We start from the raw sequence: 12,313 nt of genomic DNA on the forward strand, positions 1-12,313 counted from the left end.
TATGGCTTATGTTCTAGTATGGTGTCCCATCATCTCAAATGTAATCCTAACAAAGTGCTTCACGCATCTTCTACCTCAGTCCAAAAAGTGGTTTAAGTCCTCTAATATCTTGTACTGCTCTCCAACCATTATTCAAAGCTCTAATTAGTTTAAATCGTTTTTGGCAAGCAACTCAGTCTTAACAAATGCATCAAATCAACAACATGGTGAGGAATGCTAACAATCAGCTCATACTAATCAGGGAGATAAAAACCTTCTTATTAGAAAATTATTTAAAAGAAGTCGTTCATGTTTTGGTAAGCTCCAGGTTAGATGCTGCATTTCTACAATTCACCTCACCCCTCTCAAAGCCACCTTCAATGCAACAGTCTATCTGATCTTGGGGGTGGACCCCTTTGATCATGTTACTCATGTCTTTCACTCTTTGAGTTGCGTCCCTATTGACGACAGATCTACTTATAAACTTCTGTGCTTTGGTCATGCTCTTGCACTGTGACCACTCACTGCGTGGCCAAGAAGCCGAAGTTCTCAGGAGGTTTCTGTTCAGTTGCAGTTCCATCACTCTAGTACTTGAAATCCCTGTTCTCATTAAAAAGGTACCCTGAGCCTGTCTTTCCTTGGTTGTGCACTCAAAGGCAGAAACATTATCCTGCCTGCTTTCTGCACTACTACCAATCTACCTGACATGCATTAAGAAGATCTAAAGCAAATCCATCCTAACTATTATTTCCTTCCTTCCTCCATCGAGCTACCTAATCTCTTGTTTGAGTTCCTGTGAACTGTTTTGAGTGCTATATTGCATAGGTCCTATGCAGTCGCTGATCTCCTTTTTGTTTTGACTATAATTTATTGTTCATATATTTTGTTCTTTTATTGCGGGTTATTGTTTTGTATTCAGACTTTGGACTTTTTGTCTGACATGATGAGGCCTGTTGGTGAACTTGTACGGTGTGAAGCGCTCTGCGGATCTGTGCCTTGTATGTCTTATATAATAAATACAATAAATTTAAATATATGCACTGTTGGCCCAAGTTCTTTATTGACACATTCCTATTTGAGAAAGGCAACATAGAGGTGTCAAAATTATAATTTCAAGCTAGTAATGAAAAAAAATCCTTTTGAAATGATTCTGCTATCCAGTCTCACATTGATCGTTATATGGCTTCAGAATAGTTTGCTAAATTTAATTACAGTTCAGGGTTAAGGTCCTGTCTCAAGAGGGATGTGCCAATTACTGGTATTTTCATTAAACAAATAAAGACAGGTACATACTGTTTTTATGAGCAAAAAATGGCTAGCATACACTAATGCTGGTTCAGTCCTTTTGGGAACACAGTATTAAGTAAATCTATACATATTTAGTGTTTGTAGATTTTGGAGTCTCATTTTAACATACCCCTGGTTTACTTTATCGTTCTTTGTGAGAAAAACAGCAAAACAGTGTTGGAATTACTAAAAGAAAGTATCTATAATGGAAAGTTACCAACGGCATACAAGGATGGAAATGAATATCCTGTTGCTACAAAGAGAAAATTCCTGCAGGGAAGATGGCTTACTTGTTGGCACTTAAAAAGAAACCAAGTCAGGAAAGGCCCCATTCAAGTTCTTTCTGCCCCTGATTCAACAACCCTTTCTATCCACACTCTCCAGTTGAGCTTATAGCTGAAGTTGGGGGCTGCAGAGACCAGAGCAGCACTAGAAGAACCTCACACCCTGAACCCCGGTAAGCCTATAACTGAGCTTGCTGTAATGCGGTTGGAGGCAGTCAACAAACACCATATGCTGCACGGTCCTCCCCTACTGAGGCTGGCTCTGCCCTTCATCGTTGCAGATAACACCGCTATACATGAAGGACACAAACTATATGGTACCGAGTCAAAGCTCTGTGGTCCTCCATGTACCTCTCTATATAAAGATGATCTTGGACTCCTCTTGAAACATTCAACCAGTGCATCCTTCATATTGTATCGCAGGAGCATGGGCAACATCTTAGGGTAGTATATGATCCTGACACGTAGCAGGGTCCGATGAAAACATGCTGGCTCATTTGCTTTCACGCTCAGCGTTTTAGTACTACCACAGGCATTAATTTTGTGCCCTTCAAGACATCAGTAAGGATTCGAATTTGTAGATGAAAAATAATTAAAGGTGTTTATAAATTAGTGTTACTTAGGGTGTTGGATATTGCCTAACATTTGGGTACGATACTGCGTCTGTCTGACGTCCACATTTGCAGTGTGACACGTTTCCCTTTAATCCAATCCCAAGAGGACTGGTTGCTGTAGCTCTGGCCCTGCAGGTAATTCATCAGCATTGCATTAATCTTGACACTCTTCAACCCTCTGGAAAAATGAGCGATTTCTCCCAGTAAAACTAATGAGGGATCATGCAAGTCTCCGAGAAGTACTTTCTTGAGGCTTTATCTTAGAAATCCTTTCTGATTACAGCTGACTGCAGACCAAAACCTGGCCGACTGCCAGCCAATCTCAGAACTGTGTTGTCTTCTATAGCGAAGGCAGCCACTTCAGAAGCTCAGCCACCCAATTAGCAAGATGTGGACAGCAGGGACTTGAACTGCCCGGGGCTGCATTTATTTCAAGAGTAAAACATATTGGACAAACACATTTGATATGCACTGTAATATTTGCCGAGAGCTTAGATGTATTTTATTTCCATGTGTTCTAATGAATGAATAGGTGCTTATCCAATTTTAAAATGTGTTAATGTGTGTTTTGTTTTACTGTACTGAATAATTGTGCATTTTTCTTTTTGAATGCTCTTGGTACACTGCAAATGGATTTTTAATTCCATTAAAGTATTGCATGCATGGTCATTAAATGAAATGCTTTTATTACTTGTAAGTAAATCCTTTTTACTTTGCTCCAGGTATTGTACTGCCTATCTAGCAAAAGAAAATGCAACCAACCCCTGCCCCTACCTCTAAGAGCCACTGCAAGCTCACTCTTCACAGACTGCTATTTGGTTTACCTAAGCATACATAATGTTTAAAGACCAGACAATCACTCCAAATGGTTGTTGAGAATACTGTTATAGAATATAAAGCACAATCAGAGTAATTGAGATAACTGTTAGGCAACAGATGCATTGCATCTACCTTGTCTAGCAACCAGATGATGGAGCCAGAGTGTAAGCACCCAGCCAAAGTGCATCTGAGTTACTTATGGCCATGCATCAAACCGGAACCTTGTGACTGAGACGGGGCTTTGAAGAGCCCAAAACAAGGAACCCCTACTGTTGGCCAGCAAACTATTGTTTTCTCACTCCCCTCAACTCAGCTAAGGCCTATGTCCAGCAGAAACCTGGAGAAACATTTCCGCTATGCATGCATGTTCCTAGCAGCAAGTCTTACTTTTGTCCAATGGGAAACCTTCATTTACAATGTCTGTGCTCTGCACCAGACCAGAATAAAGCTAAGGTATGTAACTGCCCAATACATTTACTAAATTACATCTATAAAAAGGGTATCACATTCGTCATGGCCCAGTGGTACTGAGCTATGATGAGGGTGGAGTTGTAAAGACAGCCTGAGATTAATTTGGAGCAGGCCAAGGCCGCAGTCATGATTTAGGAGCCAAACTGTCATCTAGAGTGTAAAATCATGGCTTTGGTGTAAAGCCAATAAATATGTGATTGCTCCCACCAACACAAAATTCCATCTAGGTTATTTCGTTTGAGTAGCCACAACCTTTTTCTCATCCTGAAGACTCATGTTGGACTTGAGTGGTCTGTATCTGTTTGTTCATACCATTCGTCTGCAATTGAACTTTGCTTTTGTTTAAAGTTCTAAATGTTATCTTATGAGTGATTCTGCGATTTCTCACCTATTCCTGATGTGGTATTCTGCATCTTCCATTTCCTGAGTGTATGGCTCAGAGCTTGGAATGCCTTATGTAAATAAAGACTGTGATGCATTCCTACTAGAGTGTTATCGAACTGTCTTGGGCTGGGCAGAGGGGACCTTTTGACTCTGCTGTAAAATGACCGGGGTCACTCGCTTACCAAATATGAATAGCCTGGTAGATTTATGGTACCCCAACCTGGTAGGTTTTTGTGCCTCTTACTAGCTCTGCAATCACAATAAAATGCATTGATGTTTTTAGCGTGAGCTATGGCTTGATGCTTGTTGCCAAAGCGTTGTGAAATCATCTCTGTTGCAACTGTTTTACATAAGGAGTTGTGTGTTCTGATGGTGCCGGAAGTTTAAAAAATGCGCTAGTGCTATTATTTACTTCTACATTTCGAATTTCTCCAAGTCGAATGCTGTTCCTGTAATAGGCTTCAGGCCATGTGAACTCATTAATAATTAGTATAAATTCCTCATAACCCCATTTCATCATGCCTGGTCCAATGTTTGTGTAGCCCAGTTCCATCTAGGCACATTGGTGAAAAATCTAGTCTGGCTCTGCTTTTCAAATCTGTTTATCTTGCCCTCTTTCAACCTCTAGTCTTTGATCATAGAATCTGTTTTTGGTCATCAGTAATCTGTGTTTGGAGTAATTCACCGTGATTGGAAGGGTTATTAATTAAAATAAAAGTGTAGTTAAAAAGGTAGAAAAGTAATTATGTTAACTACAAAAATGTACACTATACTAAAGCCGCAAAACATTATTGAAGACTTGCACAGATTAGGGATAGGGTTAAGTTTAGGTTTAGATTCTGTTTAGGGGCTTCAGTTAAGAGTAATATATAGGGTTAAGGATGATATAAATATAGTGTACACATTAGGGTAAGTGTAAGGGTCAAGATTGGGAGAAGGGGTTGCGTTAAAGTTTGGTTAACTTTAGAGGGAGGTTTAGGATTAGACTGGAAGATTGTGGCAAGGGTGTTGGGTTAGGGTTGGTGTTAAGATTGGGATAAAGGTTATGTTTAGTGATAGTATAATGAAAGGTGTAAGTGATGGCATAAGAAAAAGTTATATGAGACGAATGGCACATGGGGCAGTGCCCCTGATGAAATGTCATATATTTTGGGAGGTGCAATTATGCTAAATGGAAGTGTACAGCTATGTAAAATTCACAAATGTAGTGGTACATTTTTTTAATGTTTACCATCACAGTTTTGTACTTTTAGTAGACCTCAACCACAGCTCATCTCTACTTTTTTGCACTCTCTTTTATTACATGTAACCTCAAAAGGTTCAAATGATGCAACTGTTTGCAGCAATGGTGCTATCTACTGTCAGTGCCTTAGAAACCTGTTCATAGAGCATTGTGCTTCTGTGTGCCTGCATTTTATCTTAGTACATCTCCTCATTGTCTTCAAATGCCATTTTATGGTTTTTAATTTCCTACTTTCATTCTTATTTGCTACAGTGTGATGGCCAGTACATTCCTCTGCCCAGCCTTCAGGGAATAGCCGTATTAAACATTCCAAGCTACGCTGGAGGGACCAATTTTTGGGGAGGAACCAAAGAAGATGACGTAAGTACAGCAGCTCCTGGTCAATTGTTTTTAAAAAAAAGGTACATAATTGTGGTGTTGGGTCTTCACTAGAGCATAGATTGACAAACGTTAACCAAGTGTCATGCAAAAGCGACTGAGTAGTAATGCATCTTCTGGAACGTAACTTCCACCGCAATTAGTGCATGTAAGTTCCAGCTGGCTTTTTCCTTGTGTGGTGCTTTACCTTACTAGCCAAATGATCTAAGTTCCAGTCTTCCTTTACTTCATCAGAGAACACTTAAGGGGACTTTGCTTAAACACGTTCCTCAACCTTGGAGAAAAAGTGCTGTAGTCAAATTTAGTTCTAGTCGTCACTTGACGTGCCAGGAATTGGGGGGGAAAGGTCCTGCAGTGCTGAACCCGAAATACAGGCTTCTCACTTACCTGTATTAGATTGCTTTTTCCCTTAGCCAGGCCAAAGGGTACTTTATGCATACTTTTTGAATAACATGAACACTTGAAGGGTAATGGAACAGTGGCATTTGTGCCCTTTACGCATTTACGTATGTGTCCCACATCTGCGTCAATGTGTCAATCATTACTTAAAAAGAGATTCTGGGGACATCAATTTAAACATTGGATGAGGGCTCGGGGCTGATGGGAGTCCTCTTTTTCAAACAGAGTTGCCTTTGATTAAAACAGAGTGGTAGCCAAGAAACGGCGATGGCGCAAATCCCGGGACACTGCAAACCACTCCTCCGAGGATGCTAAGCAAAGGGTTCTCTGGCATTAAGATTTACTTGTGCCAGAATACAGGGTGGAATGTGAGAGAGCCTGTGAATCTGACATTAGTTTACATTAAAGCCAATGTATACATTTCTTCGTTGTTCTTTGTACTTAATGCGTAGTGTGCTGTCGGAGTGACACCTATAATTTCACAAGCCGTTCAAGTTTCAGAGTACACCGTGGTTTAATGAAATGTTTGGGTTTTGAGGTCTCCTATGGCATAATGCACTACATGGCTACTTTGAAACTCAAAATTTACCGGCAGGGTGGTACTCCAACCGAGACGGGAAACAAGCATTTGTGCCTTCAGTCCATCAGTTTTCCACTGGGTTTGAATTACAAATTGCAATTTTTACTTTTATTTTTAAATGCCACACAGTCACCATAATACATGGATTTTGTTAGGAAATGCCTGCCACAAAATCTGTGAAGTTGAGCATGTTCTGAAGGGACATGCATTTTGTCTTCTGTGAAGTCTTTTGCTCAACTTGGTATAAATCACATTTAACACTTAGCAATAGTGGGACCTATACAGGCCAATATGGATACTGACTTTTTTCTACCAATCCATGTTGGCCTACAGTCAACTTCTGTTTTGGACTTATTATTTAAATAGTCAAGACACCACTGTTCGACATAATCTTGTAGAAGATATTATCTCGCCATGTCATGAATGTTTGTTTAGTCACATCCTGTTTTCCGTTGCTGCCTGTCAGATCTTTCTCTTCTGTACTAGTGGACAATCAGCAGACAGTTTGCTAGGACCTGCAGAGAAAGAACAGAGAAGGGTATTGCAAACTTCTTGAACAATTTAGAGCGTGAAAATAACACAATATGGTCATTTCATGAACAGGGATTGAGTGGGTAAAACTTGAAAACAAATTTAAAACTAACACTTGTTGTGGAACTAGCAGCTCAATGGAGAAGGTTCATGTTTCAAGATTCTGTGATGTGAAGGTCATGACACTGCGATAACTTAGTCCCAATCACGTGCTCATGATATCCTGCAGTTTGAGTGCCAAGCCGTTTCATATGAGGTGTCTTGCTTTCCTTTGGCAATGTTCTCCAAAATCCTGCATATCAGTGCAGTTTTTGGTGCTCTTGAAACCTTGTCCTTTTTACCCGAGTTATTCAGCAGTAGATTCGTTTTTGGTCATACGGTAATTTCTACACAATCTATTTTAAAGATTGTTTCCACCCCACTGCAATTCATTTTAACACGATTCGCTTTAAGGGCATCACAGTACCTTTAGGAAGTGGACATTTGTGATGTCACGGAATATAATTGCTATCTTGTTTCCTTCTTAAATTCCTTTTTGCTGTCCTTTCTTTTCTTTCTCCTTTTCTTCCAACTTTTCTTCCAGCCATATCCGCATTTTTCCTTTTCTTCCTTCTTTCCTTATCCTTTTTGTTCTTCTGTTTGCTTTCCTTACTGTTAACTTGATTACTTCCCCATTTCATCCTTTTTCTTCCCGATCCCTTTGTTTCACATGTTATCAATCTTTACCATCCCTCCAACGTTTACATGCCATTCATCTCTTACGCAACTGAATTTTATTCCTTCTTCCAAGGCTCTACTTTGACTTTGCTAAATCCCTGACATATTCACTTCCACCTCCTCTATCGACTATATTCTCCAAGTCTTGGGGTCATTACTGTCAATCTGGATGCAGCAAGAAGATGCTCATGGAACCTTCCTTTCTTTACTTCTAGATGCATGCCTTGGAAAAATGCATAGTTACTAGTGTGTTTCACTGTCGTGGCTCTCTTTGGGTAGCACCTTTAACTTTACGACAGCTTCCTCTAAATGTGTGAGGAATGTGCCCTTAGTTATAAAAGGTGTAGCTTTTGGCATTCTGCATGCACCCATTTATCCTCCATTGTTTATTTTCTTTCCTTGTTATGTTAGCATAAGTCTTTTGTTGAGTGAGCATTATATCCTTGATCCTACAAACTTTTAGAATGTCAGGGTCAAAGACTGATGTGAAGTGGCAACCTTCACTTCGGACTTGAAAAATACCTCCCAATAGGAACTAGAAGTAGCCCATGCGATGATAAGACTCAAGAAAGATGTCCAAGATGTTGTAGTAGCCAAAGACCAGGTAGCACCAGGTCTCCTGAGGATAATCGAGACGAAACTTGCTGGATAGTAATTTGCAGGAAGTTGAAGTGAAGGAAAGACTCCAGAAGAAACCAAAAAAGGAATTGGAAAACATGACTGGAATTGCCCAAGAAAATGTGAAAGTTTGAGAAGTCATACAGAAGTTTGAGTTGGTGAGGAACTCAAGCCGAATGCCATGAAAAGAATGAAGAACTGCTAAGCTGTGTCGAGGAGAAATGGTTGTAAACCACAAAACTGGGGAAGACGACTTCTTTTATAGTGTTCCAGAGACTATACATGTGCAGTGAACATTCAGAAAGTTCACTGATTTTTCAGTGCGAACAATCTAGAGAAGCATAAAAATGCAGAATCAATGTGATGACACAACTTTAGCACACACACAGGCAAAGGCCACTACGAAAAAGACAATGTCTTTCTTCATATCACTGCCATTCTTCAAGTGATTATTTCAGGCCTGTAGACATTTAGTTACATACAACCTCCATTCGAGTCCCCGTAGACTGCGGATTTTGATCTCTACTATAGGTAAGCGTGGGAACAGATCAACTTTAAGAGGTTCTGTGAATATTAACAATTACGGTTTGTATTCTTGTCCTTGACATGTGCAGTTACTACAATGGTATAGATTCAAGATGTTGAACATTTAGTGCATAGACTTATGGTGACACAGGTAAAAGCGTTACGTACCTACTGTTTTCCATCCCTTTTCCCAATGCCTGCCCTAAACCACCTCCTACGTGGCTTCAGTGAAATTTTAAGGGACAGACAGGGAAAGTCGACTGACTCGCAATCTTAGTCTGGGTTCATATGAAGTTTAACGTTTTGTTTCCAAGGTAACCCGCTGGAACACCTCCTATTAGAAGAATTCTGGGTTTCCTAGTCCAAAACGTTAACTACAATTCTGCTCAAGAAAAGCAGTATTTATTATGCCATTTACTTGATGAATTTCCAAAATTTCTAAATATTTTTTGGGGACAATAAATTATCCTAAATGTGACATAAGCATAATCCCATTCTTGATTTCTTGCTCACTTACTCAAATTGCAAATCTAGTAAGTAGAACATCCATAGTATAGAAGTGAATTATTTACTGGGAAATGTCAGAAACTATTAAGAATTTCATTAGATACCTATATATTGTGGAAATGCACTCAGATACTGTGTCAGCCTTTGCAAGCTCACACCCTGGCAGACTGCGCTACTTGTTTTTGATGAACCTCTGTATGCCAAAGCCAACTGCTTGAAATGATGCAGTCCATCTGCCGAGATGAGTTTCCATGTTGATCGTTCACTCTTCACATGCTTACTGTAGTTGGTTTGTGTTGCCAGAATGCAGGGAAGTATGTAAACATGATTTCATTTTTCTGTTTTTAAAAGCCATGTAGCCCGTGCGTACTTAAGAGGGGCTTGTCTGGACTCTGTTTGATCTTCAGTAGCTCTTATGGTAAACAGAACGAAAAAGACAAATATTTTTTTGACACAATTGTATATTATATGAAGGGATTCTCTTAGTAGATCTACTGCTCCTCCCCCCTCGGCTGGTCATTTCCTTGCCAAGAAGAGTAGAAACTTTAGTCGAAGGCTAGAAGGGGTCCACACATCTTTAGTGATCGATCGGTACCAGTGAACTAACTCATATGGTCGTGACAGTGATGACCTCATCAGCTGGTGCCTTTCGCTAGCGCCTGGATCATCAGCTGCTTCCTGCCTTTAGCCACCTGCTCCTCCTTGTGGGCTGTAAGAGATTAAAAAAAGCAAATGTTTGCCTTTTGTGGTGACTGACTTGCCAATGCGGGGGACCTTAAGGGCATCTGTGTGTGCGTGTGCATGTATAGATGCGCATTGGATATAAGCTAGAAAGGTGGCTGAGCACACATTAGGGAATGTGAGAAACTATCTTGTAGTGTGAGGCAATTGGAGGCTGGTGGAGAAGAAGGAAAAAGCTCACCTTGGCGAGGCTTCTTTAATAGAGCTGATTCTGTATACACGTCTCTTAGTATAGTTCTGGTGTTAATGTTGTGCATCATTATATTACAGCCACAAGGAATCCTTCCATCTCAGGAAGAGGGGCATTATACCAGCAATAGAAAAAAGGTTCATTTACCCAATGGCGCCACAATCTAAAACATATTTGTATATAACAGACGCTTTGGTTTATTATGTCACTCATTAGTGATCAGTGTGATTAGATTAAGGTAAACAAGGAAGGACTTAAAAGAATGCAGAAACTCGCTAGATCCACCTTTGTTTCCTGCCTAATAAATGTATTGTAGGGTGTTACAGCCTCACGTGTGCTGCCACAGGTCTTCGAGGTGATACTGGCCAATGCTTGTGGCCTATGTATCTCTTTCATGGGTAATATTAACTCTTCGAAAAGGGTAACTGTGGCATATGGAGTACCCTACAGGGGGACTATCAACGAGTAGGGCGTGCCGCTTGTGTAGGAGGGTGAAGGCGAGGGCTTACATTGTGATTATAAATTGTTTTCGGTAAATAGGATTTTGGAGGTCAGAAACTTGAGTATCATTTTGAGCCTTCATTGCAATATTTCAAGGAAAGTTACCTAACAAGTGATGTCGAAGGGGTTAGCCCAATCCAAGAATGGATGTGTACGTTTTTCCAGGCCCATGTAGTGATAATGTCCTGGAATTTATATGTTGCTGCTGATGCCTAGTAACAGCAAACACAATTTCTTTTTTTACTTGAAAATAATAATCATGTTAAGAATTTAAGAAAGTTGCGTACTTTGGTATGTGTATTCCTTGTTCACCTTCATTAATTTCTCCACAAAAGCGTGTCTTAAAATACGAGACGCAAACTCAGAACACAAGAGTAAAGCCACAGAAGCCCATTATCGTATATTAAAACCACAGTATGCTGCTAAGATCAAACCATATGGAAAGAATTGTCCCAATCAGCTCACAAAGCGGTGCCCTCTTGGGGCGGGCCATTCCTGAATGTCTGAACACTGCATAGACAGTTTCTGGTTCTGTGACCTTAAGCTAAGCAATGCCGTGTTTCCAAAAACACCATCCTGAATTCCATGTGAAATATGTAATAACCAGCCTTACTCATTCGGAGTAGGAGGACATTCTTATTCTTGCAAACCTGCCATGGGATCTGCCAATGTTTGCACCTACATGCCTTTACCGCACACTGAGAAAAAAATCATTTGGCATCTCTGCACTCCTAGCTATGTTACCCTTCATCATGAAACATTGACTTTAGATCTAGAGCCGAGAGGGATGGAAATGGCCTTCAGAGGTCTGGGAGTTAACCACCTTCTGTTTTTTACTTCAGTCAGCCCTACCTAGACTTTAGTCTGCAGATGAATAGGCGTCTGCAGCTCTGAAAACAGTATGAAGGTAAACTCGGTTCATAAAGCAGCTATACACTGGTCTGCCTCTCGGCACCTTCCTATTCCTGAAACCCCAAAGCATATTTATATTTTCTACATGCATTTTTATGTAGAAAGATTGCATCTCACTTCACCAGTTTTACCCCTTTGCTTAGGTCTTACTAGTAAATGGCATATGGCATAAACATGCAGGGAAATATTTGTAACCACTTGACTGCAAGGGCTCCCACCCTGGACTTAGCACCCACAGCCCTTTTTTGGATGTATGGGGTAGCTCGTGCTTAAACCTTCATAACTGTTCTTCCATGAAAGGTATCCAATCCAAATTTGCATTTTTTCCAATATCAGCGGGAATGTAAGGGTTCCTGTGGTTTGTAGATTCTCCTGGAGGAAACCAATAAAATAGCCATGATGTAGCTGAATTTGTGGTTTTTGCGAGGCAGGGGAAATGGGTAAAGAATTACTGTGCAAGAAACTTTATTTTTTTTGTTTAAAAAAATATGGCATCAACGAAAGTTCTGCAGTGCAAGGCTCACCATCATCCCAGCTTTCACAAACCAGCGATGTTGTATACAAAAAAATATATATTTTTTACCACTATTCTTTCATTTTTCTAAGAGGGAGTGTATTGTCCAAATTTTTGTG

General features: G+C 40.2%; 1 protein-coding gene across 7 annotated transcripts in view; it reads left to right on the top strand.

Moving 5' to 3' along the window:
* DGKH (diacylglycerol kinase eta) overlaps window positions 1-12,313 on the top strand; it is a 725,438-nt gene that overhangs the window by 594,033 nt on the left and 119,092 nt on the right. For all 7 annotated transcript variants that reach the window (XM_085621806.1, XM_085621809.1, XM_085621807.1 and 4 more), the window contains one exon: window positions 5,334-5,441. In XM_085621806.1, the coding sequence (XP_085477932.1) occupies window positions 5,334-5,441 (108 nt within the window). The remainder of the gene's footprint in view (window positions 1-5,333; window positions 5,442-12,313) is intronic.

Source organism: Triturus cristatus, chromosome 8 (genome assembly GCF_964204655.1).
Source record: "Triturus cristatus chromosome 8, aTriCri1.1, whole genome shotgun sequence".
NCBI lineage: Eukaryota > Metazoa > Chordata > Amphibia > Caudata > Salamandridae > Triturus > Triturus cristatus.